General features: G+C 58.5%; 5 protein-coding genes across 5 annotated transcripts in view; 2 read left to right on the plus strand and 3 right to left on the minus strand.

Annotated features, from left to right (window-relative positions):
* The window catches only part of PTSG_13134 (uncharacterized protein), a gene marked incomplete at both ends in the record, with an annotated part of 4496 nt that extends 1811 nt beyond the window's left edge, over positions 1-2685 (minus strand). Inside the window, 8 exons of the mRNA XM_004987903.1 lie at positions 305-515; positions 813-868; positions 1006-1092; positions 1337-1559; positions 1658-1852; positions 2128-2272; positions 2458-2501; positions 2674-2685. Coding sequence (XP_004987960.1) covers positions 305-515; positions 813-868; positions 1006-1092; positions 1337-1559; positions 1658-1852; positions 2128-2272; positions 2458-2501; positions 2674-2685 — 973 coding nt within the window. The remainder of the gene's footprint in view (positions 1-304; positions 516-812; positions 869-1005; positions 1093-1336; positions 1560-1657; positions 1853-2127; positions 2273-2457; positions 2502-2673) is intronic.
* A 68-nt stretch (positions 2686-2753) lies between these two features.
* On the plus strand, positions 2754-5947 carry PTSG_13135 (uncharacterized protein; the record flags this gene model as incomplete). The annotated part of the gene is made up of 8 exons (XM_004987904.1): positions 2754-2832; positions 2959-3209; positions 3356-3492; positions 3698-3791; positions 3926-3975; positions 4314-4632; positions 4789-4887; positions 5036-5947. The coding sequence occupies 8 exons, from the start codon at positions 2754-2756 to the stop codon at positions 5945-5947; spliced, it is 1941 nt and encodes a 646-aa protein (XP_004987961.1).
* A 35-nt stretch (positions 5948-5982) lies between these two features.
* PTSG_11041 (uncharacterized protein) lies at positions 5983-7712 on the plus strand (the record flags this gene model as incomplete). Its single annotated transcript, XM_004987905.1, has 3 exons — positions 5983-6590; positions 6657-6893; positions 7013-7712. The coding sequence occupies 3 exons, from the start codon at positions 5983-5985 to the stop codon at positions 7710-7712; spliced, it is 1545 nt and encodes a 514-aa protein (XP_004987962.1).
* A 628-nt stretch (positions 7713-8340) lies between these two features.
* On the minus strand, positions 8341-13494 carry PTSG_13136 (uncharacterized protein; the record flags this gene model as incomplete). The annotated part of the gene is made up of 11 exons (XM_004987906.1): positions 8341-9499; positions 9685-10282; positions 10412-11455; positions 11546-11644; positions 11740-11907; positions 11987-12070; positions 12273-12356; positions 12588-12671; positions 12877-12960; positions 13095-13178; positions 13352-13494. 11 exons carry the CDS (start codon positions 13492-13494, stop codon positions 8399-8401), a joined length of 3573 nt encoding a protein of 1190 aa, XP_004987963.1. The 3' UTR covers positions 8341-8398.
* Positions 13495-14463: 969 nt separating this feature from the next.
* Positions 14464-19577, minus strand: PTSG_11044 (uncharacterized protein; the record flags this gene model as incomplete). The annotated part of the gene is made up of 13 exons (XM_004987907.1): positions 19370-19577; positions 18305-19163; positions 18057-18269; positions 17861-18019; positions 17571-17697; positions 16752-17384; positions 16594-16686; positions 16421-16546; positions 16212-16356; positions 15757-16011; positions 15449-15520; positions 14895-15213; positions 14464-14527 (listed from the first exon to the last, which is right to left on the minus strand). Exons 2-13 carry the CDS (start codon positions 18787-18789, stop codon positions 14464-14466), a joined length of 2691 nt encoding a protein of 896 aa, XP_004987964.1. The 5' UTR covers positions 18790-19163; positions 19370-19577.
* Between the last annotated feature and the right edge of the window lie 1883 nt (positions 19578-21460).

Below are 21460 nucleotides of genomic sequence, written 5' to 3' on the forward strand. Positions count from 1 at the left end.
GGCGGCATCGGCAGCGGATTCAGTTGCCCAGCGTGCACGACGCCAGCAGCCTTGTCGCAGGGCTGGGTTGCCCAGACTGGACTCGTTGTCCGTCCATGACCGTGCGGAACAGCAAGTCGTCGCTGCAGGCCCACGCCAATCGGCGATGCGCCCAACTCTCGTGCTGCACCTCCACCACCGTCTCCCTCCTCCGGGTTCAGGTCGCCCCTCCCCAGCGACAGGTCCCACCATACAAATGGGCTGCAGCGCCATCAGGAACGTGAAGAGGTCCGCGTCCCGGCAGCGTGCTTCCGCAACCCTGTACGTGCGAGAAGCTCCACGACGGTCTTGCTGCGCATCATGCCCGCGAACACGGCGGCAATTCCCGACAGCAGCGTCAGCTTCGTCTCGAACGGCGCCTCCAGCGTCTTCTCGCTGACGACCACGTGCGTGTCCTTGCCCACCTCGCGGGCGCGCGTGTACTCAGGCGAGAAGTTGGAGTACATCTCCCCCGCGTGTGGGGCACACCCGTTCGTCTGCGCAAACCACAATCGTGTTGACGGTGTTGTAACGTGCGCTTGGGGTCCCGGCTCCCTCCACACGTGCCTGCCGGGGTCGGCGAGCGACCTGAACCCAACCGGCCGTCGGCGGCGGCGGCTCGATGGTGAGTCCGCCATCCCCGTTGAAGCGGCGCGATGGCATTCTGACAGATGTGCTTGCTCTTGATGGTTGTTGGTGCTGGCGGTGGGGGGAGGAAACGACGCCACGATAGACGGGCAAATCGCTGGGCGTGGATGTGGAGACGTTGTGGCAACGGAGCATGTCAGCTGAACACTCTTGTCGACATAGATGAGCTGCAATACCTGCAAAAGCGAGGAGAGATGGTCGCCTGTTGGACAGGCGAGGAGACGGGTGAGTGATGGATGAGAAGGAGCACGACAGGTACACACGGGGGACTCAGGTGAACCGCAAACAAGGGTGCAGACAAGGGCGCAAACGCACGCACGCATGAACGCACGCACGCACCGTCGATGGAGATGCCTGCGTCGTTGGCAAGAGCGAGCCAGGTGTGGGTGACGGTGGCGGCGGCGATGGTGTCGATGCGTTTCAGCTCTTCGTTCGATTGAGACAGCTGCCGTACATGGGTGCAATGCAGAAGGGATGGTGGTGGTGGTGGTGGAGTGAAACAGGTGAGAGACACTCTTCATGGAAGGACATTATGTTAACACATCTTCCCCAACGCACAAGATCACACACACACACACACACACACACACACACACACACACACACACACACACACACACACACACACACACACACACACACACACACTCACTCACTCAATCTCACACACCATCCTCGTTCTCGTCATCGATGAGGCCTGCGGCGGGGATGCGCTGGCGGTCAAACGTGAGCGTGGTCAGGACACGGAAGAGCTGCCAGATGTGGATGAAGTGCAGGTTGCTCAGACAGTCCAGGATGCCGTTCAACATGAGCGCAAACGAGTGCAGCAGCTTCGGGTGGTCTGTGGCCAGCGACAGCAGCAGCACAGGCGTGGCTGCGTCCACCTCCTGTGCCTACCCCATGCCAATGTGCGCTACCAGCGCCCCAACCACCTCCTGCTGTGGAGGCGAGGTGGCGGCTGCCGCCGGTTCAGGATGTCGATCATGTGCACAATCGACTTGAAGCACATCAAGAACGCGCGCGTGTGTCTGGCAAACATGGCAGCAGCCATGGCAGCGGTGAGCCGGCCCGTGCTTGCAAGCTTGATGACGGTGGTCTCCGCGCCGCGGCGGTGGGCGTTCTGGTGGTGAAGCAGCAGCACAAGCACAAGCAGATCGAGGGCGGTGATCGGCTGGGCCATGGTAGTCTTGAGTTGGCCGCAGCCACGCCTTTGCAATGCGCGCATCAAATGCCAGCCCGTTCTTGATGGCAGCCACCACAGACAAGCACGCCGTGTGCATGGTGGAGGAGTCAGCGATCATGTTCGCTGTCAGCAGATTCACGTCCATTCCATCCGCTGAATGTCAACGTGCATGTGTGCGTGTGTGTGTGTGTGAAGGCATGTGAGGGATCGGCTGTGAGAGAACAAGCCACAGCGACACGTGCAGGCACGCAGGCACATGTGAGATCACCATCACACACTGCGGCAACATCTGCCACTCCCCTCAACAACAGCGCCACCTTGCTGCATGAGAAACTTGATGACGACTGAAGGCACTCTGGGCTGTACGATCCAAGCTGGCTCAACACGTGATCGCAGATCTGGCGCAGGCGTGCCGGCGCCACACTGCACAGCAAGGGCGTGGATGAGGGTGGTCGTGGTGTGTGTGTGTGGGTGGGAGGGGGAGATGGGTGAGGGATGATGGCGGAATGGCTGCGTCGCAATCCAAGAACTTCTTTAGTGGCTGAGGATCACCCCGCAGATACACAACGTCATCAACAACAACACCAACATCAACGTCGTGTTCGTACTTGAGATTTGAGAATGCGTCTAGGATGGCCGGCGCCAACGACGGCTGTGTGTGTGTGTGTGTGTTGTGTGTGTGTGTGTGTGCGTGCGTGCGTGCGTGTGTGTACGTGTGTGCGTGCGCGCGCGTGTGTGTGTGTGTGCAGACAACACGTCGATTGATGAGATTTCAAGTCGACTGTATGCACACTCACCTACTATCTTGATCCATACACACGAACCCCCCTCGACATACAATATCACACAACCTGTTGACAGCGAGTGTGTGCTGTACGAGAAGCCACTGCTGGAGAGCGGGACGATGGGCACGGACGCCAACGTCGACGTCATTGTGCCGCACACCACCAACTCATGCAGCGACGGCGGCGACGCAGAAGCAGGTATGTGTGCTGTGTGCACGTGCGTGTGTGCATTTGAGTAGCTCGCGCAACCGTTTCAACCCGCCCGAACACATTGCCTCATCATCAGTCAACATCCCTTCTTTCATCTTCTTTTTCTGTTCTCAGGTGGCGGCATCCCCATGTGCACGCTGCACAACTTCCCACACCTCATTGACCACTGCATCGAGTGGGCGCGGGCCAAGTTCGCGGACCTGTTTGTGAGCCCTGCGTCGCAGCTGCAGCAGTTCTTGGAGGATCCTGAGGGATTCACCTCGGGGCTGGAGACGAAGTTTGAGCAGCACGTGGGCGGTGAGTGGATTGGCGCCCTCGAACGCGGCGTGGGCACGCTCAAGGCCATCAAGGACCTCGCCGCACAGGTGCTGGTGTTGTTGTTGTTGAGGGTGATGGTAGCGTGTGGTAGTTGTGTGGTAATTGTGTGATGGATGTGATGACACACCCTTTCCTGCTTATGAGGGTTAACATCTCCGTACCTTCACCACCACCGACACGTTCTTTCTTTCAGCTGCAAGAGAAGCCGACGATGGAGACGTGTGTGTCGCTGGCATGGCGCGACTTCCACGCGTTTTTCCGCGATGTCATTCTGCAACTCATCGCCAACTTCCCCCGCAAAGACCAAGAGTGGAGAGCCCTTCTGGTCAGGTGAGGACTCGTGTGTGTGTGTGTGCGTGCGTGTGTGTGTGTGCGTGCGTGCGTGTGTGTGTCTGTGTTTGTGTGTGTGTGTGTGTGTGTGCGTGTATGTGTGTGTGGTGTTCGCTCTGGCAGCACCATCCACACCGCAACTGATCGCGTGTTTGCCTCGTTCCATGCTCCGCACCTCGCGTGTGCTGGACACAAAGACCACAAGATCTTCCGCGAGGCGCTCGAGTTTGATCCAGCAGAATCCGCTGCACAAGGCGTTTCTGATTGCCGCCACCAACCTCTACGCATGCGTCTGCAAGGTGGGCTGGCTGTGGGGTGCCTTGTTTGCTTGGGGGTTAGATGGTGGTGGCGGTTGCTTGGGGTGAGGTGGTGGTGGCGGTTGTGTGCAGTCGTTTTATGCTAACATCACTGCCTCATCTGCGACGATGTTCAGGTGCACCCTACCAAGTACCCAAGCGAGGAGAACAAGCTCCACACCAAGCGGTGAGCCGTGATGTGTGTGTGTGTGTATGTGTGTGTGTGTGTGTGCTACACGTACATCCTGAAACTGCTGCTCTTCCACTGCAACAGTTGTTCCTTTCTCTTCTGTTGGTGCTTTGACCTGTCTTTCGTGTTCCGTTCACGTTGCGTGCGTTGGCTCAGTTCTTTTGGCTCACACCATCGAGCACATTCAACACAGCCACTCATCCATCCAACAACACTTCCCTCTCAACACAAACCACGAATATACATCGCACATCCATTTCAGCACCAGTCTTCCCAGGACATCAAGAACATCAAGCAGCCAAGCAGACACGCACTCCTACTCTCGTCTCTCTGAGGCCTCCTGGCAGCTGTCCTTCTGAGCAGGGCGGCTACTCCTACGTCAACACCAGTCCCGATGGCCGCCTGCTGGTGGCTGAGTCGTTTGTGTGGGACATGCACAGGCTGGCGTGCAAGCAGCGCGTGCCCGTCACAGCAACCGACATGGTGTGGACCAAGGACGGCAGGCACCTCATCTGCCCCTCTTATTCCCGCGTGAACATCTGCGGCCTCGGTGCACATGAGGCTGAACGCACCCTCATCTTCGAGGATCCTTTCCCTGGCGCTGAGCTTGCATGCACTGCCGTGTCCGATGGCGTCATCGAGAGGTGGCAGAAGGTGCCCTAGGAGTGCAAGCTGCACCGCGTGCCAGACCTCAAGTGCCTGGCGGTCGTGCCGTCCACCTTCGAGCACACGCATTAGACGCATTGCATGACACTCACGCCCACCCTGTACATCGCGGGCAACAAGGCGGGTGTCATCTCTTTGTGGCAGCTTGGTCAGCCATCGACCCTGCTTGCAGAGTGGAGGGCCGATGCTGTCGGTAATGGCGAGGAGACGATACAAGACGCGGACGGAGAAGCAGCGAGAGGGGTAGAGGCGGAACCGGCGAGCAAGGAGCGATAGCGCACTGCCGTGGATGCGTTGCGCGTCACCCCTGATGGCCGCTTCCTGGTGACTGCGTCCACCTCCACCGACTTGCGCGTGTGGGATCTCAGCACCCTCACATCCACACGATCAGCAACAACACAACATGAAGGGACAGCAGCAGTGGCGCCAACAACAACAGCAGAAGCAGCAGCGGCAACAACAACGACATGCGCCCGTTTGTGTTGGTCGTGCGACGTTGGCACAACCCAAAGAGGTCACGGGCGTTCGTGTTCCGCACATTGCAGCGCTTGCGGACAGCAGCAACAAGCTTGCTAGCGCGTGCGGAAACACACTGCACGTCTACGTCATTGAACACCGGAAGCATGACGACCACCAGCAGGATCACCAGCAACAACAGCAGCGGCAGCAGCAACAGCAGCAGCACGTAAACGGCAGCAGTAGTGGTGTGAGCAGTGCGCTGACGCGTGTGGCGGTGTTGGATGACTTGTTTGTGGACGAGGTAGAGCCAAACGCCAACATGACCGTCACTACCATGGCCACGCACCCAACTGATGACAGCCTGCTGGCGATTGGCACTGCGCGAGGCGATGTGGTTGTGTGCGACGTCGCCAACCGCAAGGTCCTCAGCAAGCTCAAGGTGAGCAGAAACGTTCCGGTCAAGTACAGCGTCTTTGCCCGTCACAGCAGCATCTTGTTCGTCAACTCTGTTGAGAGCGTGATCAAGTGCGACTACAGCACCGGACAGCACAGTACCATACTGCATCGCAATGACAGAGCAGATGACATGGCCATGTGCGATCACCAGCGCCTGCTTACTGTTTCAAGCAGCGTTTCGCGAGGCAGGGTTGCCCTGTGGGCGCTGGGACCGACCCTGAACCGCGCCATGATCCCCACACAGCAGTTTGACCTGCACCATCTCCGCCCAACGACAGACCCCAGATGCCGCCCCTACGCCATTGTGCCCATTGTTGTTCCACCAGCAACACCTCCCGCAGATGCGCACAAACTCGATGACTACATATCACTGCATTGCCGTACCTGACATCAACTGCCAAGCATCTTGACATGGCAAAGAAGATGATGGAAGGTGTGGTGTGTGTGGACTTTGTTGAGCAGCCATCCATGCTCAACACCGCCATCATGCGATCCAAGGACGTCAACGGCGTCCAGACCATCGCCGACTTCTTTGTCGCAACAGCACGCAGCACAGAGACCAAAGGCGACGCCGGACGCATGCTGAGCAAGCCATTCCTCAACATTCCCAAGCTCGGCTCTGCCTTCACGGCCGACGTGATCTTGCTCATCAAGCACTTTCCCTCCATCGCCTCTGCTTTCCTCGACAACCTTGGTCTCGTGCGGACGCGTGTGGGCGCTCCGGCAGAGATCCAGTTGCCGTCATCACGCATGATCGTCATGGGCGCGAACACCCTCAACATCAACCGCAACCTATGGGCCGACATGCGTGAGTCTGGTGAGCTGGCCAAGCTTCAAGACGCCAACGCAGCGCCCACGCTGACAGAGGCGCGCGTGGTGCCGTTGCCGCGTGCTGCTGGGTTTGTGAATGACGGTTCCAGCCTGCTTGAGACGCTGGTGGACACGGGCGATGCTGAGCTGTTTGGCAGCTTCATTGTTCGCGCCGTCATTCAGTACAAGTGGCAGACGAGCGGGCTGCGCCAGTTCCTGTGGTAGGCGGCGTGGTACCTGCTCTCTGTCGCTCTCATCACCGCCCTCACCTTCGTCTTCAACACCAGCGGCAAGGACGTGGCCCAGCTGCTGGGTGCAGCCGACAACAGCAGCAACAGCAACAACGGCAGCGATGTCGTGTCAGTGGTGATCATGGTGGTGCTGGGCGTGCTGGCTGGCGTGGACATGCTGCAGGAGGTGCGGCAGTCACGGTTGGTGCACGGCTACTGGCTCGACTTTTGGAACTGGCTGGACGTGACGAATGTGGTGTTGGTGTTTGTGGTGCTGGGCACGTACTTTGCTGGGTGGGTGCACGCGCGTGCGTTCTTGGCGCTTGCGGTGTACCTGGCGGTGGTACGGGCTGTTGTACTATCCTGGCCATCTGCTTCGACATGCGCTACTTCCTGTTGGTGCTTGGTATCAGCATCGTGGCCGGGTGGACGTCGTTCCGGCTGTTGCTGCGTGATGATACCACGCTGCTGGTTGAAGGACTGGGCGACCCAGCCAATGGGCTGCTGCTCATGTTCAACCTGCTGTTGCTGGCGGACTTTGACCTGGACACCTTTGACGGCGACTACGTGGTGCTGCTGCGCATCCTGTTTGTCATCTCCATGGTGCTGGTCCCCGTCGTGCTGCTGAACCTGTTGATTGCGCTCATGTCAGACTCGTACGAGCGCATCCAGGACCGCGCAGACATCGAGTTCCAGCTGCTGCGCGCACGCATCTTGCGGGAGCAGGACGCGTGGCTGACGCTGGAGGGGAAGATGGATGCGCGACGCTTCCCCATGTGGCTGCACGTGCTCGTGCCCAAGGGCAGCGGCGTCGGCCGTGACGGTGGCAGCGTGCAGTGGCAGGGTGTGCTGCACGCCCTCAAGAAGGAGGTGGCAGACAAGGTGGAGGGTGTAGAAAGGAAGATGGGGGGTGTGGAAGGGAAAGTGGAGGGTATGGAGACTGGGTTCAGCAAGAGGCTTGACGCAAAAGTTGGAGGTGTAGACGAACGAGTCAAGTCTCTAGAAGAGAAGGTTGATCGCACGCTCGAGTTGCTGCAACAGCTGTTGGCTCGCGGCAGGGGTGATGGTGGTGGCGGTCAAGAAGAGCCGGTGCAGGGAATGGGGTTTACTTGAGTGGTTGATGTGAACGGGAAGTTGGTCGTGCGTGAGGTTGAGGGGACGGTTGCTGCTTGTGGCTTCTCTGGCTTCGATAGGGGAGCTGGCGTTGCGCTTCTGCTTCGTGTGTCGTTTTGATGTCGCTCTCCATTCCTTTGATTTGTGTCGCGCATCCACTTGTCGCACTGTCCACCCTCTTGAGTAAATGCGTGAGTTGAGCTTGTCAAGGTTCACAGCGCAAAGTGATGATTGGGGTCGCTGTTACTTGCAGCTGATGTATTTGCCATGTCTGTTGCCTGAGTGTTGTGAGTAGTAGTGCCTGAGTGTTGTGAGCCGCATTGGTTTTGTGCTTGTGTATTTGGCAAATGAAGGGAAGCAGCATCGGTGGCACGAAGAAGAGGGTGTTGTGAAGTGGCGCAGGGTTTGGGTGAAGGAGTAAGAGTCTCAAAGAACGATGCTACGAACAGAAGAGCAAAGTGCCAATGTGAAAGGCCCTGAAACACAAAGGGCAACGGTGTCACCACACAACAAAGGGGGGGGGGGAACGGTGCAAGGAAAGGAAAAGACGGGCAGGTCGACATACAGACGGAGGATGGACAGATAGACGGGCGGACGGGCAGATGAACAGACAGACGGGCGGACGGGCAGATGAACAGACAGACGGGCGGACAGACAGACACACATACACACGCGCACACATGTGGCTAGAGTTGCGCTGCGAGTGCTGTTTTGTCCACCTTGACAAACACCTTGGCGAATGGCAAAACCTGCGCCTCTTGTGAGACCACATACTCCTCGAAGTCAAAGGTGGCAGGCGTGTCGGTGGATTGATAGCTCATGCGTTTCGTCACTTGAGCATAATGGGTGTCGCAGCCGTTCTTCAGCTTCTTGCCCCAGAACTTCTTGCACTTGTTTTCCCCAGACGATGGGTAGTCCTTACTCCTGGTGATCGGGTATGCGAGGCCGACGCTGGCAGCGCACAGGAGCATTACGTGCTCGCCATCTGCGTTGGGTGCGCGCCAGTTTCCAGTCAGCAGGCGTGTCGAGTAGCCAGCCGCGTAATTGGCCTGCGGCGTGAGGTAGATGCCAGCACCAAAGAAGCCAGGGTCGTTCGGGTTACTGAGGTTGGCGGTGCCCGCGGCGGTGATGTCGTCGGTGACAGCCTCGTCACAGCCGTGGAAACCAATCAGCACATTGACGTGCTTCACGCTGTCGGGTGTTTCTGCAAACTGCGTCTTGAGCCGATCGAGCATGGCTTGTTTCTCCGGATCGCCAGCCCCAAAGTCCTTGTTGAAGGGCTTTTGACCACCACGACGAGTCGCCGATTTCTTCATTTCGGTGTGAAAGGCATCGAGCATTGTGGTGGACTTGATCATCTCCACGCGCGACAGGGTGAGGCCCGGCGCCATCTGACTCTCAATCCATCGATAGAGGTCGGTGTTTGGTGGCAAGGGTGCCGAATACACGCCATGTGAACTTGGCCCGCTCCATGGAAGCTGCTCATCAAAGGCATCGTCGAGCCGCCAAGCAGGGTGGTGCCATTCGTGGTCGCGCAACTGCCAAGACGGCATGACGGGTGGTGGTTGCGTGGGCGCCTGCAGGAACAGATCGCCAACGCGGTCGGACACTGGGGTCTGGCTTTCCCTGTGGTGCGTGGATGTGACGAGCTCGTCTGGGTCCTTGCCTGTCAGATCCTCAAGCTTGTGCGCAGCTGGGTACTTTTCGTGGCGCTTCAGGTGTTTCGTGCTGAGGACGAGGTGGACGTGGTCAATCCCTCTTGCCTCCTCTTGCAGCACTGACAGCACCTGTCATCAACACCGCAAGTGAGCAGAGGATGGGATAAGGGCGAGCAGAGGGGAAATATAGACTGGCCATTCCCTGGCAAGCGATGGGGCACAACAACGCAAGCTCTCTCACTCACACACACACACACACACACACACACACAACATACATGCCCACAAGCACTCACAATCGCTCACAAACTGACCTTTGTCATGAATGGCAGGGCTTTGTGCTCTGCGCCAGAAGATGCCCGCACCCAGACGTCGACTTGTCGATCGCCACGCAGCAGTCCGAGGCACTGCACGCCATCGTGTTCACAGAAGAAGGCATCCTCCCACACCCTAAGGGTTGTGCCAAACGAATTGTGCAGCAGCGTCTGCACGTGTGGGAAGAAGCCAGGTGGCAGTGCGAGCGCCTTCTTCTCGACCACCAGCAGTCGTCCGGCATAGAGGGGCCAGAAACCAGCTTGAGGCCAGGCGGTTGCGAGATCGACTTCCTCCTCAACACGGCTCGGCAGCATGAATCGCTGTTGGCCATAGTTCGAAGGCGGCAGCTCGAAGCAGAAGAGCATGTGCTGCAGCACGTTGATGACGAGATCTGCGTCGGCGATGCCATCAAATGCGGTTTCCAGGTCTGTGAAGGTCACAACGCCTTTTTTTGTGATCGAGCCTTGCTGCACGCCATCCGGCGTCAGCGCTCTCCCCAGCACGTCATGAAGCAGCCAGTTGGGGTCAACAAAGACGAAATCCGCCAAGGATGGGGTGTTGGAATACCAGAGCAGATCGCCACGTGTGTGGAAGTACCTGTGTACATGTGTGGGAAGCAGGGACAGCAAGGGTGTAGGCGTGTGTGAGCATTCTGGCACTGGTCCTCAAGTCAGTCAACTGTTTGCACAACAAGGATGACAAATCTGCGAAGTCTTGCAAGCCTACCTCAGCGCAGAAGAAAACATTGTCATGTCAAAGGAGGTCAAGTCGAGTCCAGGCGTGTGGGTTCGGACAAACTGAAAGAGCGAATCGATGACCCACGCTGGCTTCTCATTCCTGGCTGACTGGAGGGCTGTCGCAAGCCGATCCACAACTCTGGGGACGAGAACCTCTTGCCCTTTCATCCACCGCCAGTTTCGCACAAGGCGCGCGCGAAGCGTGTTGAAACTGACATCACCACGCCCATGACAGTTGAGGGAGATGAGGCTGTCTTGGATGTCAACGATGCTGCCATACGTTCTTTTGAGGTGTGCGACCATCGCTGCGCTCCAAGTGGGCTGCCAAAATGCTTCAACAAGCCCAATCTTTCGGGCAAGATCCCTCTTGGTGCCCACGATCACGACGCGCGGCTTCGTGTCTTCTGTCTCGTCGTCGCCTGCTGTTGCTGTGGCAGCCGCAATGCCCTGCTTCAGTCGCGTGCAGATGAACTGCAGCCAGTAGTTGGCGCGCTCCTTCACGTGCTCTTCTGGTTGGGAGAGGTCGACGCAGACGACAAACGCAGCGAAGCGATCCGACATCATGAGCGTGTGGATCACGTGATAGGCCCGGCTTCCACCAAAGTCGTACACATGAAGAGACGCAGTGTCATCGCTGCTGTGGCTCTGTTTGAGCTTCATTTCACGGGCGCGAATGCCGGGCGTGTGCGCGCATGCCTGGCGTGGATCGTGGCGTGGTTGCCAGGAAAAAGCTGATACAAATCGCCCAATGTAGCCGATGACCCCATAAGCACCAGGCTGTTCTGGATCATGACGTGGCTGCCCGAACCAAGATGACAGGAATCGGGGAAGGTAACTGCTGCCCTCATCAGCATCTGGGAGCGACTCGAGCATGGTCGTCTTGCCGATGCCGCAATCGCCGCACACGAACACCTTCGCTGTCCCAAGAGGGACGGGGCCTGTTTCAAGCAGTTTCGGGAGATCAAGCTGATCTTGATAGGCGGCCCTGGCGGCAGGGCTGAAGTCGTCCTTTGTTCTGAAAAATTTGACACGCCTGAGGAGAAGAAGAATGCAGCGCGAATAGAGGAAAGGAGGTGAGGTGGGAGCAGTGGTTGCAGCAAGAGGAAGCCTGACATGGACTCACCACTTGCAGAAGACGACGTTGAAGTCTGGCCGCTTGATGCGGAGCGTGGCCAGTACACGGGCAACGGCGGTGGAGGATTTGAGCTTGTCCTCGAACAGCCTAGGGGAAAGCGCAGAGGGATGTGAGAAGGAAGAGGGTGACCTGACACCGAGTGGGTAGCTGAATGAGCGATGTGGCAAGGGCATGAAACTCACCGTATGTTGGCCTTGGTGTCCATGACTTGCAGCTGCTTCAGCACATTCACCATGGCTCGCTCCGTGGTACCATTGTTGTGCATGCTGTTGGATGAGATAAGGATCTCGGTGAGTGGGCAAAAACGAACGCAGCGGCTGGCATTCGCAGGCAGGAATGTGACCTGATTGCTCGCATGCGCGCGGAGGCAATGACACACTGCAGTGACACCGCCCATTCAAATTTGCACGTGTTTGTGTGTGCACTTACTCGAGGCCTTCGATGGTCGTGTTGTACTTCAGCATCTCCCCCAACGCAAGAATGCCCTTATCCTCGATGGAATTGCGTGCCAGGCTGTCAGGATGGAATGATGTCACGCAGGGTGATGATGTCACATGAGCGAGGAAGAGTGAGTGAGCGCGTGAAGGTCGCTGTGGGCGGAAACACAGTCGTTGAACCCACTCCACAACACACGTGCATTCGCAAAGCACAGGGCATTGCGCAATGGCAGTGACGCAGCGCATTGCCATCCACACATGCATGTGTGCACACTCACTCGAGTGTAGTCAAGGTCGTGTTGTGCTTCAGCATCTCCGCCAACGCCACAGCGCCCTCAGGACCAATGCGGTTGCCCCTCAACCTGTCAAGATGGTGTGATGCCACGCAGGGCGATGATGCCACATGAGAGGAGGGGTGAGTGAGGGATGATTGCAGTGGGTAGCAACACATGGAATCCACCCCACCACACATGAGCATCCGCGGTGCATCCGTACACGCACACCCACACAAACAGCACGGGATAATGGTGCAATGAGATTGACGCAGCCCGTTGCCATCCAAACATGCGTGCATGTATGTGTGTCACACTTACATGAGTGCGGTCAACGTCGTGTTGTGCTTCAGTGCGTCCGCCAACGCCACAGCGCCCTCAGGACCAATGTTGTTGTGTTCCAGGCTGTCAAGATGGTATGATGCCACGCACAGCGATGATGCCATATGGGTGAAGAGTGAGTGAGAACGGGATGATCGCTGCGGGTAACACCATTGTCATTGACCCCACCCCCACCACACATGCGCATGCGCACCCACAGCACAGGGCATTTTGCAACGGCAGTGAGGCAGCCCATCTCCAAACATGCATGCATGTGTGTTCAACTCACAAGAGTTTTGTCATGGTCGTGTTGTGCTTCAGCACCTCCGCCAACGCCAGTGCGCCCTCATCGCTGATGCGGTTGTACCACAGGCTGTCAACACGGAAAGTGGGCGGTCAAAACACATGCCGTGAGCACACAAAGAGGAAAAGACGATAGCCAACAACCAGCATGAAGCAATCAACCAGAAATGCATGCCACACGATGCAGTTCAAATCACCACGTACTCAAGCTCTTTGAGGCAGGTGTTGTCCTTGAGCGCCTCTGCCAACGCGGTCACCCCACTGTCGCCGAGGCCAGCCCGAACAAAGCTGCCATTCAATGCGTGCCAGGCCAAGAGACAAGCAGACAATAAGTCACATCGGCCATGGCGATTGTGGTTGCCCCACACGAAAAGCCCAGCAACAAGGCAAGCTGAGAGCAGAGCATGCAGGGTGCGTGCTGTTCTCCAACACAGCAATATGCCATTTTGGTATGCGCTCACCTCACTTTATCCCCACACGTGTTGTTGGCGATGGCCCTGATCTTGTCTTTCGCTTCATCATTCAGCTTTGTCTGCGCCAGCAAGGCCTCCACCTCCTCCCTCGCCCTCTCCTCTCCCTCTGCCTTGCTGTGGGTGTCACCCATCTGCCCTGTCTCCTCCTTGTCTGTTCTCCTCCTCCCTCTCTTCTCTCTCCTATTGCTTGCTTGTTGTTTGTGTGGCTGGCTGGCTGGGGTGCTGTGAGACCTCTGCTGTGACTGGAACGACGCAGAAATGGAGTGGAGAGGACACACCACAAACAAAAACAAACCACTGCTTGCAGTGCTTGCTTCTTCTTCCCTTCTCTGCTTGTTGTTTGCTGTGCCTTTCTTGGGGCGGTTTCCTTTTCACAAACACTCCGCACCCTACGAAAAGTACGTCAAGACTTCCACCACCATTCCTTTTTCGCGCAGCCACGAAAACTCCCCATATCTTCCTCCACAAAGCAGCCGGCCAGCTGTCCTTCTCCTTCTCCCCACAACAACACCAACCACTCTCAACAAACCATCCAACCAGCCAGTGCATGAGTTTGAATGTGCTGCAGTGCCTCCTCTCCTCTCCTCTCTCCCCTCCTCTCCTCTCCTCTCCTCTCCTCTCTCTTCTCTGCTCTGCTGTGGTGAGAGCGCTGCTCCATGCCAAGTACAGAAGTGATCACCACTTCCTTTCCCTTCACTTCCCTCTCCCACTGACTGACTGGTGTGCGACTGCACAACCTCCACCGACCCACAGCACCATTTCCCTTCCTTCCACCTTCCTTCTCCTTCCCATCAGCTCGTGTTCCCCTTCCCTCTCCAACACTCACTCAACCAACCAACAATCAGCCACCATTGCACTCCATGCATGGATCAGCGGTGGTGCCAACGCTAGCCGACGTGGTGGCAACCCCGAATGACTGGCCATCTCCCCCTATTGCTCGCCAACACAGCACCAGCAGCAGCATGGGCTGAAAACAACAAAAATGAGGTGTTGGTGGTGCGAAGCACACGAGAAGAACCGTGCAAGATCCTCCTTAGCCTGCTGCCCCCACACGATGTTGGACACTCCCTTCCTGACTGAAAGCTGGCTAGCTGACTAGCTCACTGGCTGGCGACGGCATCGTCGATGCACGAGGCCATGGCAGTGGCAAGTGGCAGCGGCATCCTTGCTTGTAAGTGAGTGATTCCGTGTTTTGCCTCCTGATCATCATTTGCTTCCATGTGATGGCCTGCACGCAGCTCCTCGTGCGTGTTCTCCACATAACCTGCTGTGATGCGCACACACGCACACACACACACACGCACCTGCCTCACTCACTCTTGCTGGTACTGCCTTGCGCGTGCGTGGCTTCGTTTTGTGAACCACACAAGCAGGCTTGATGGACGTGCGTGACAACGGCGACTGCTTTCACCTGACACCATCGTGGTGGTGCTGGACACGTTCTGCTTCATCACACAGGCCATCCGCGAGACACAGTGCACACGACAACAGCACCACCAGCTGACAACAATGGCAACCAAGTGCAGCTGACACTGGAGGGGCTTGCTTGAAGGGCTGGTGCGAGGCGTTCAAGTACAGCAGCAACAACAACAATAGCGTCGTGGAGTGACCCGCTTTGTGTGTCTTCTTTGCCTGCAGCACCCTGACACACAGTGGTGGCTGGTGGATGCCTGCGGCCTTGTCGTTGGTGCTGTTGGTGCAGGCCACGTTGCACTTGGCTGTTTGGCTGCCTTGCAAGTGGCACCATGCGATGTGACTGTTGTCTTGAGCAGTGCTGTGTCCCTGGTTCTGCTTTCCTCTCTTGCTTGGATAGAAGGTGAAGTGGTGAGACATGTGCACGTTGGTGCTGACTGTGTGCCCCGTTTGAGGGCTGTTGTCGTGTCTTCATGTCTTGGCTCTGTCCCCAATGTATTGTTGTTGGAGAACGATTGGATACGCAAGGTGGAATCACCGCAACACGGCCAAACACACAACACTGACAAGGGAGAGTGGCAGAGCAGAGAGACAGCAAGAAGGAAGGCAGGGAGGAAGGCAGGGAGGAAGGAAGGTGGGCATGCACGGCATACGTGTTAACAAACAGCCGACGCAGTGACAACAACAACGACGCATCATCAAACACCGCATGGCGCACTGCAACGCTGCTCTGTCGATGGCGACCTGCAGGAAGAAAGACATGCACGCGTGCACCAGCCATGACGCGGTGGCTCTTCAGATGGGAAGTGATTTGATTGGCCGCCGTCTCATCATCGTCGTCATCGGTGTGCGCACACATGCAATTGCACAGCCAACCACAAAGGAAGCGTCGCTGCGCGCCATGCACACCACATACATCCATCTCCTTCTTCACTGCCGTTGCCTCGCATTGCAGCAGCAGCTGTTGCCAGCCATGGTACCAACAACAGCCAGCACACGCGTGCCCACCAGAAGCACAGTGCCCACTTCCTTGCTGTTGCTGGAACTAGTGAGGAATGCAAACACAATCACATTCACCACCACCACCTCATCAGCTGTCGTTGCTGTTGCAATGGCGTGCACCACTGCTGCTGCTGGCGTCACTTCCAACAACGCCGTGGTGGTCCAAGAGTCAACTGCATCCGATGCCTTGAGCTCGTTGCTGTCGTTGGTGGTGGGTGGTGGCAGCAGCAGTGCTAGGATGATGACGAAGATGTGGGAGGTGAAGGTGGCATGTGCTGATAGCACTCGATCACAACAGGTGCAATGATGATGCCTGCTGTGGATGTCGTGGTGGGGGATGTGGCACCGACGTGTAATTGCAAGCGTGCGTGCGTGTGAGGCCCCCAGCAGTTGGTGTGTGCGATGGGTGGGATCGCGTGTGCACCCGTGCAACCAACGCGGCGAGTCGTCCACAACGCGTCGGCCTCGCATGGCGATGCGGTGAAGCCCATGACGGTGATGTCGCCAGAGGTAGACCATCTGAAGAGGCGCGCCGTAAAGTCCTCGTTGAGGGAAGCGACGGTGGCGATGGTGGTGCCCTGGCGCAGGTCGATGCGCAGAATGAATCTGCGACGCGTCCTACGTCGTGTTGATGGACTGCACCAGTGCGACCTCAAACGCCTCGCGACCCGACTGCGTGCCGACAAGGGCGTTGAACTCGGCGTCAAAGACGAGCGAGACAGAGTACGCGGGCACACACGCACGGTGGAAGCACCTCAAACTGCTCCACTGATGGTGGCGCAGAGGCGGTCCGTCGTGGCCGTGGGCGTCGACACCTCGTACTCCGTGTCTTGGCACGAGCGCACGCGCTGGCACTCGCGGTCGTTGACCAGCGACGGCGCAACGAGCTCGTACTCGTTGGACAGGAACTGCGTCCACGGCGAGCAGATGCCTGTGGTTCTACGTCGTTGGTTTGAGCGGGCGGGAGATGAACGTGTTGTTGTTGGGGCATATGCGGGCCCATCTGGCACTCGCGGTCCGTGCTGATGGTGGGCGCGGCCGTCTCAAACGAGCCAGGCTCGCAGGGCGACACGCGCGTGCAGAAGTCCGTGTTGCTGTCGCGGTAGAACAGGCCCTCGATGCAGCGGCGGCACTGGCGGTCAGTGAAGATGGTGGGGCGCATTGTAGGGCGCACCACCTCATGACAGCCGAGGTCGCACTCCGTCACAAGCGTGCACGGCGTGCTGGCCAGAGAGGGCGGCAAAGTCCATGCCAGCCTGGCACGGCGCGCACAGCGTGTGCTGGCGTTGCGGCGGTCCACGTCGGCGGTGCCGGCCGGGCATAGGAACTGCTCGCAGGAGCCGATGGAGCCCGCCGGCACATAGTGGCCGTAGGGCCACGGCTGGCAGGCAGTGAGCGGGTTGCGGTCGTGGTCGGTGCTGCCGATGAGGCACGGCTCGCACTTGGTGTCCGAGGTGGATGTGGGCGCGCGGATGCGCTGCTCACCAGGGTCGCACTTGGTGATGAGGTGGCACAGGCGGCGCTCGTACTCCGTCGACGGGTTGCACTGGGTCAGGTCGCGGCAGATGCGGTCCGTGGTCGGCGTGGGGATGGGGAACAGCTCAAACTAGTCCTGGTCGCACACGTCAAGCGTCGTGCACTCCCCCGTGTCGCTGGTGGCGGTGCATGGCGCGCTGCGGTACTGCTCATCAGAGCATGTACTGCACTGCTGGCACGACACGTCGTTCTCCGAGTTGCAGACACGCAGGATGTAGGTGTTCGGCGGTCACGCAGAGCAGCCAGCGCACTGCACGTTCTCCAGCGTGGAGCAGGCGCGAATCTCGTAGCGGCCGCTGGGGCACTCGGAGCACTCCAGCGTGCACTCGCGGTTGGAGTCGAGCGTGGGCACCTGGCTCTGGAAGGTGCCAAACTCGCACTCGCTCACGGCCGTGCGTGGAAATGTATGCTGAAGCTGCGCAACGCGACACAGACACGCACGTGTCTGAGCCGGCGGGGCGGTAGGTGATGTTCCGAACGCACTTGCGGCAGAGGCGGTCATGCTGGCGCGTGGGCTCGCGAATCTCTTCCTCATCCGGGCCGCACTGCGTGACGGGGCAGCATGACTCGGCCTGGCCGTCGACGGGCTTGAAGGTGGCGCCAAGCTCGCACTGGCTGCACACAGGGTCGCTCGTGGAGGTGGGCTCGGCCGTCTCCTCCTTGCCGGCGTCGTACGTGGTGACAGGGAGGCAGGGCACGCCCTGGCTGGCCAGAGACAGCCTTGTACGTGCCCTCCGGGCACTCGTCGCAGGCACGGTCGCTGATGAGGAACGTCATGGCCTGCACCTCCTCAAGCCCGCCGCGCACTCTGTGACGTCCTCGCACGGGGTCTGGCGAGTCGCTGTCGTGGTGGTGGTGAGTGCCCGCGCGGCAGGTGAAGCTGGAACAGGAGCCGTGGCAGCCCGCCTCCGTGTAGTGGCCAGCGGGGCACATCTGACAACTCATGGAGCCGTCGCTGTCCGAATCGATGGTGCCCGGGCAGTCGCGCACACGCGGTCCAAGGAACAGCAGGTTGGCGCGGAGACCTCCTCCTGGCCGCGCTCGCACTCCTCAATGGGCTCGCACTTGCTGCCGCCAATGGATGGGGAGAACTCCGTCACGCCGTCGCACGGCTGACAGTCGGCCGAGTCGGCCTCGTAGACAAGGATGAAGCCAGCGCTGCACTCGCACGTGTCTGCGCAGCCTGGGCAGGAGCGGCGCGCCTCGTTGGCGTCCATCTGGCGAATGGTGTCGCGGATGCCATCCTCGCCCTGGCCGGAGCAGCACACGTCAAGCACCACGTCGAGCTGCTCGTCCGTGGGCTCGGCGCACACCATCTCCTCAAACAGCTGCGTGATGAGCTTGCTGCAGGTGAGCGTGTCGCAGGAGCACAAGCAGTCCGTGGTGAGCGTGGGCGGGATGGTCTCGATGAAGGGCTCCTCGCACACGCTGGTGGGGAAGCACGAGGCGCGTTCCGGCAGCGGCTGGTACTCCATGCCAAAGGATGCAGCTCACGCACGCACGGTCGCGCACGGCGTTGCCAGAAACGTACTCCTTCTGGCCCGGCTTGCACTCGGTCCAGGGAGAGCATACAGCGTCGGAGGACGCGGAACATGGGATGGAGGCCCAGGTGCCCATGCCGCACGTGGTGCCTGGCACGCAGCGGTGGTCTTTGGCGTAGTAGCCAGTCGAGAGGGCAATGGGCAATGCACGGCTGGGGAGGTTGCCGTCGCAGAGGCTGAGGCAGTTGGTGGCGTCCGGTGGGGTGGCACCTGGCACACGCGTGGAGTGGCATTCGGCACACCCGTTGCCGAGCTCATACTCGCCGTCGGGGGAGACTTGGGCCCACAGGCCGTGCACTCGTCGATGTCTGGAGAGGGAGGGTGTGAGAGTGGAGGGGAACATGGCGTGAGAGGCAATGACAATACTGTTGTGAGGTGTTGAGGAACCGTGCACCGCTTCATCATCTCAACGATACAAAACTGACAAGAGACATTGAGGACAAGCACACAAACACACACACACAGACACAGACACACACACGCACACACACACAGCCAGCATAAGTCAACATACCATTGGCCTGCGATGAAGCTATCTTTGAGGACCCGCCGCACGGCGTTGTGCACCGTGTTGATAGTCGTGCGGTTGTGCTTCACAGCCTGCCCCAAGTAGTCGTTTTTGGTGAAGTGTGTCTCCCCGAGCTCCATGTCCGCGCCGCCGTTCAGCGTCTTTGCGACGGCGTCGACGAAAGTCGCGGGCGTGCTTGTTCGCGACAACCATGTTTGAAAATCGCACCGCAGTCAGTTCCAATCGTCACCATGTCACGCTTCCACTGCCTGCGCACGACGTCGTTGAGCAGCATGTTGTTCGCACACGAAGAGGGCACGCCGTTGATGTTGGGGTACGAGCACATGGCAGTGAGTGCCCGCGCTTGTACTGCACATGAAACACATGGCAGCGGGGAGCGGGATGAAGATGAGGAAGTGGGAGGTGGGGGGATGGCGCAGGCATGGTGACGTGGATGAACTGACAAGAAATGTTGATGGGTTGCACACGAGCTGACAACACACACACACACACACACACACACACACACACACACACACACACACACACACACACACACACACACCTCGGTGTCCCAGAGATCAAAGGTGAAGATGTTCCCGTTGAATGCCATGCGGTTTGTCTCGACCGAGTACGCGTCAATGTGCCTGAGACCTAAACAGCGCGATGGAGCGGTGACAGCAGTGTAAATGACACGATCCCCACCAAGTGTGCATATGAAACAGCGTCGCTGACACGGTTGTGGGTGTTTGCATACACGCATGTGTGAGCGTGGATGCGTGTGCGTACCTGCTGCCATTTTCTTGTACTTCTTGTTTGGGCCGTCCTGGCAGCCCGTCACGTATGCAGTAGCGTACTCGCCGCTCAAGAAGGGGTCTCAGCGGTTGAGAGGGGTGCAGTAAAGGTGAGGGGGTGGGCCTGCAAAGTGAGTGAGTGAGAGTGAGTGTGTGGGTGTGAAGGGGGGTTGGGAGCAATGCGTGCGACTGTTGTTGAGTGATCGCATGGGTGTGGTGTGTGCACCAGCATCAGCAACACGTGATGAAGGGCACACCTGTGAGTCCGATCTTCTGTGAGACGCTGCCGCCCTGTGTTAGTTGAGATTGTTGAAGGCGCGCATCTCCGTGGATATGACCTGGAAGCGAAGAACCGGTGGTGGTGGGACGAGGAGGGAGGGAATGAACGACAGGAGCTTTGATCAAGAAGAAGCCGACATAGCAGACGTAGGCACACACACACACACACACTCACACACACACACACACACACGGTTGAAGGCTGCGCCAAGACCTGTGGGGCCAATGAAGGTGGTGGCACACGTGTCCTGGCTGCTGCACGCAGATGCAACGGCCGTGTTCGTCTCCACCAGATGCAGATACGGCGGGATGTCGAGCCTGCACCCATGCACACATGTGCAAGCATGAAGAGGGAGGTGGTGTTGTTGTGTGAGTGGTGGTGGTGGCGGTTGATGCGGCTGTGGCACGAAGAAACGGGGAAGGGAAACACAAGCAGACAGAGTCACGAGTCACTGCGTAGGCGCTGAATGTCCTTTCCCACCTCTTGACACCATAGTCAACAACAGCGCATGGGCTGGTGACGGTCAGGGCCGATGAGACCGGCCTTTTCCTGAAGACTGAGGCGTCCAATGAGGTCGTCGAGGCGGGCACCGATGGACAGACTCGTGTTGCAGAACGGCAACTCCTTCGTCGCTGCAGACAGGCACACATGGCCTGACGAGGCAAAATGCAACAGCAGTCACGTATGAGTTGAGTGGGTGGTGTTGTGTGTGTGTGTGTGTGTTGTGTGTTGTGTGTGTGTGTGTGGGGGGGGGGGATTACCTGTGGGAACGGGTGTGCCGGAACAGCTTGCCTGGATGATGTTCATGCGATTGGCTGCTCCGCTCATTTCCGTGGATGCCCCCCGTGCATGGTTCGGTGCAGTCGGAGGAAGGCTGGGACAAAACGTATGAAGCCTCTGCTTTTTAAGTTAAGGAACACGATAGAAGTATAGAGAGAGGACGATAGGTGACGGGAAGGCAAGGGGTTAGGTGTGTAGGCGCGTCTAGGTCGGGCCGAGTCAGTAGGTCGCGCCTAATGAATG

Source organism: Salpingoeca rosetta, assembly GCF_000188695.1.
Source record: "Salpingoeca rosetta unplaced genomic scaffold supercont1.40, whole genome shotgun sequence".
In the NCBI taxonomy this organism is placed as follows: domain Eukaryota; class Choanoflagellata; order Craspedida; family Salpingoecidae; genus Salpingoeca; species Salpingoeca rosetta.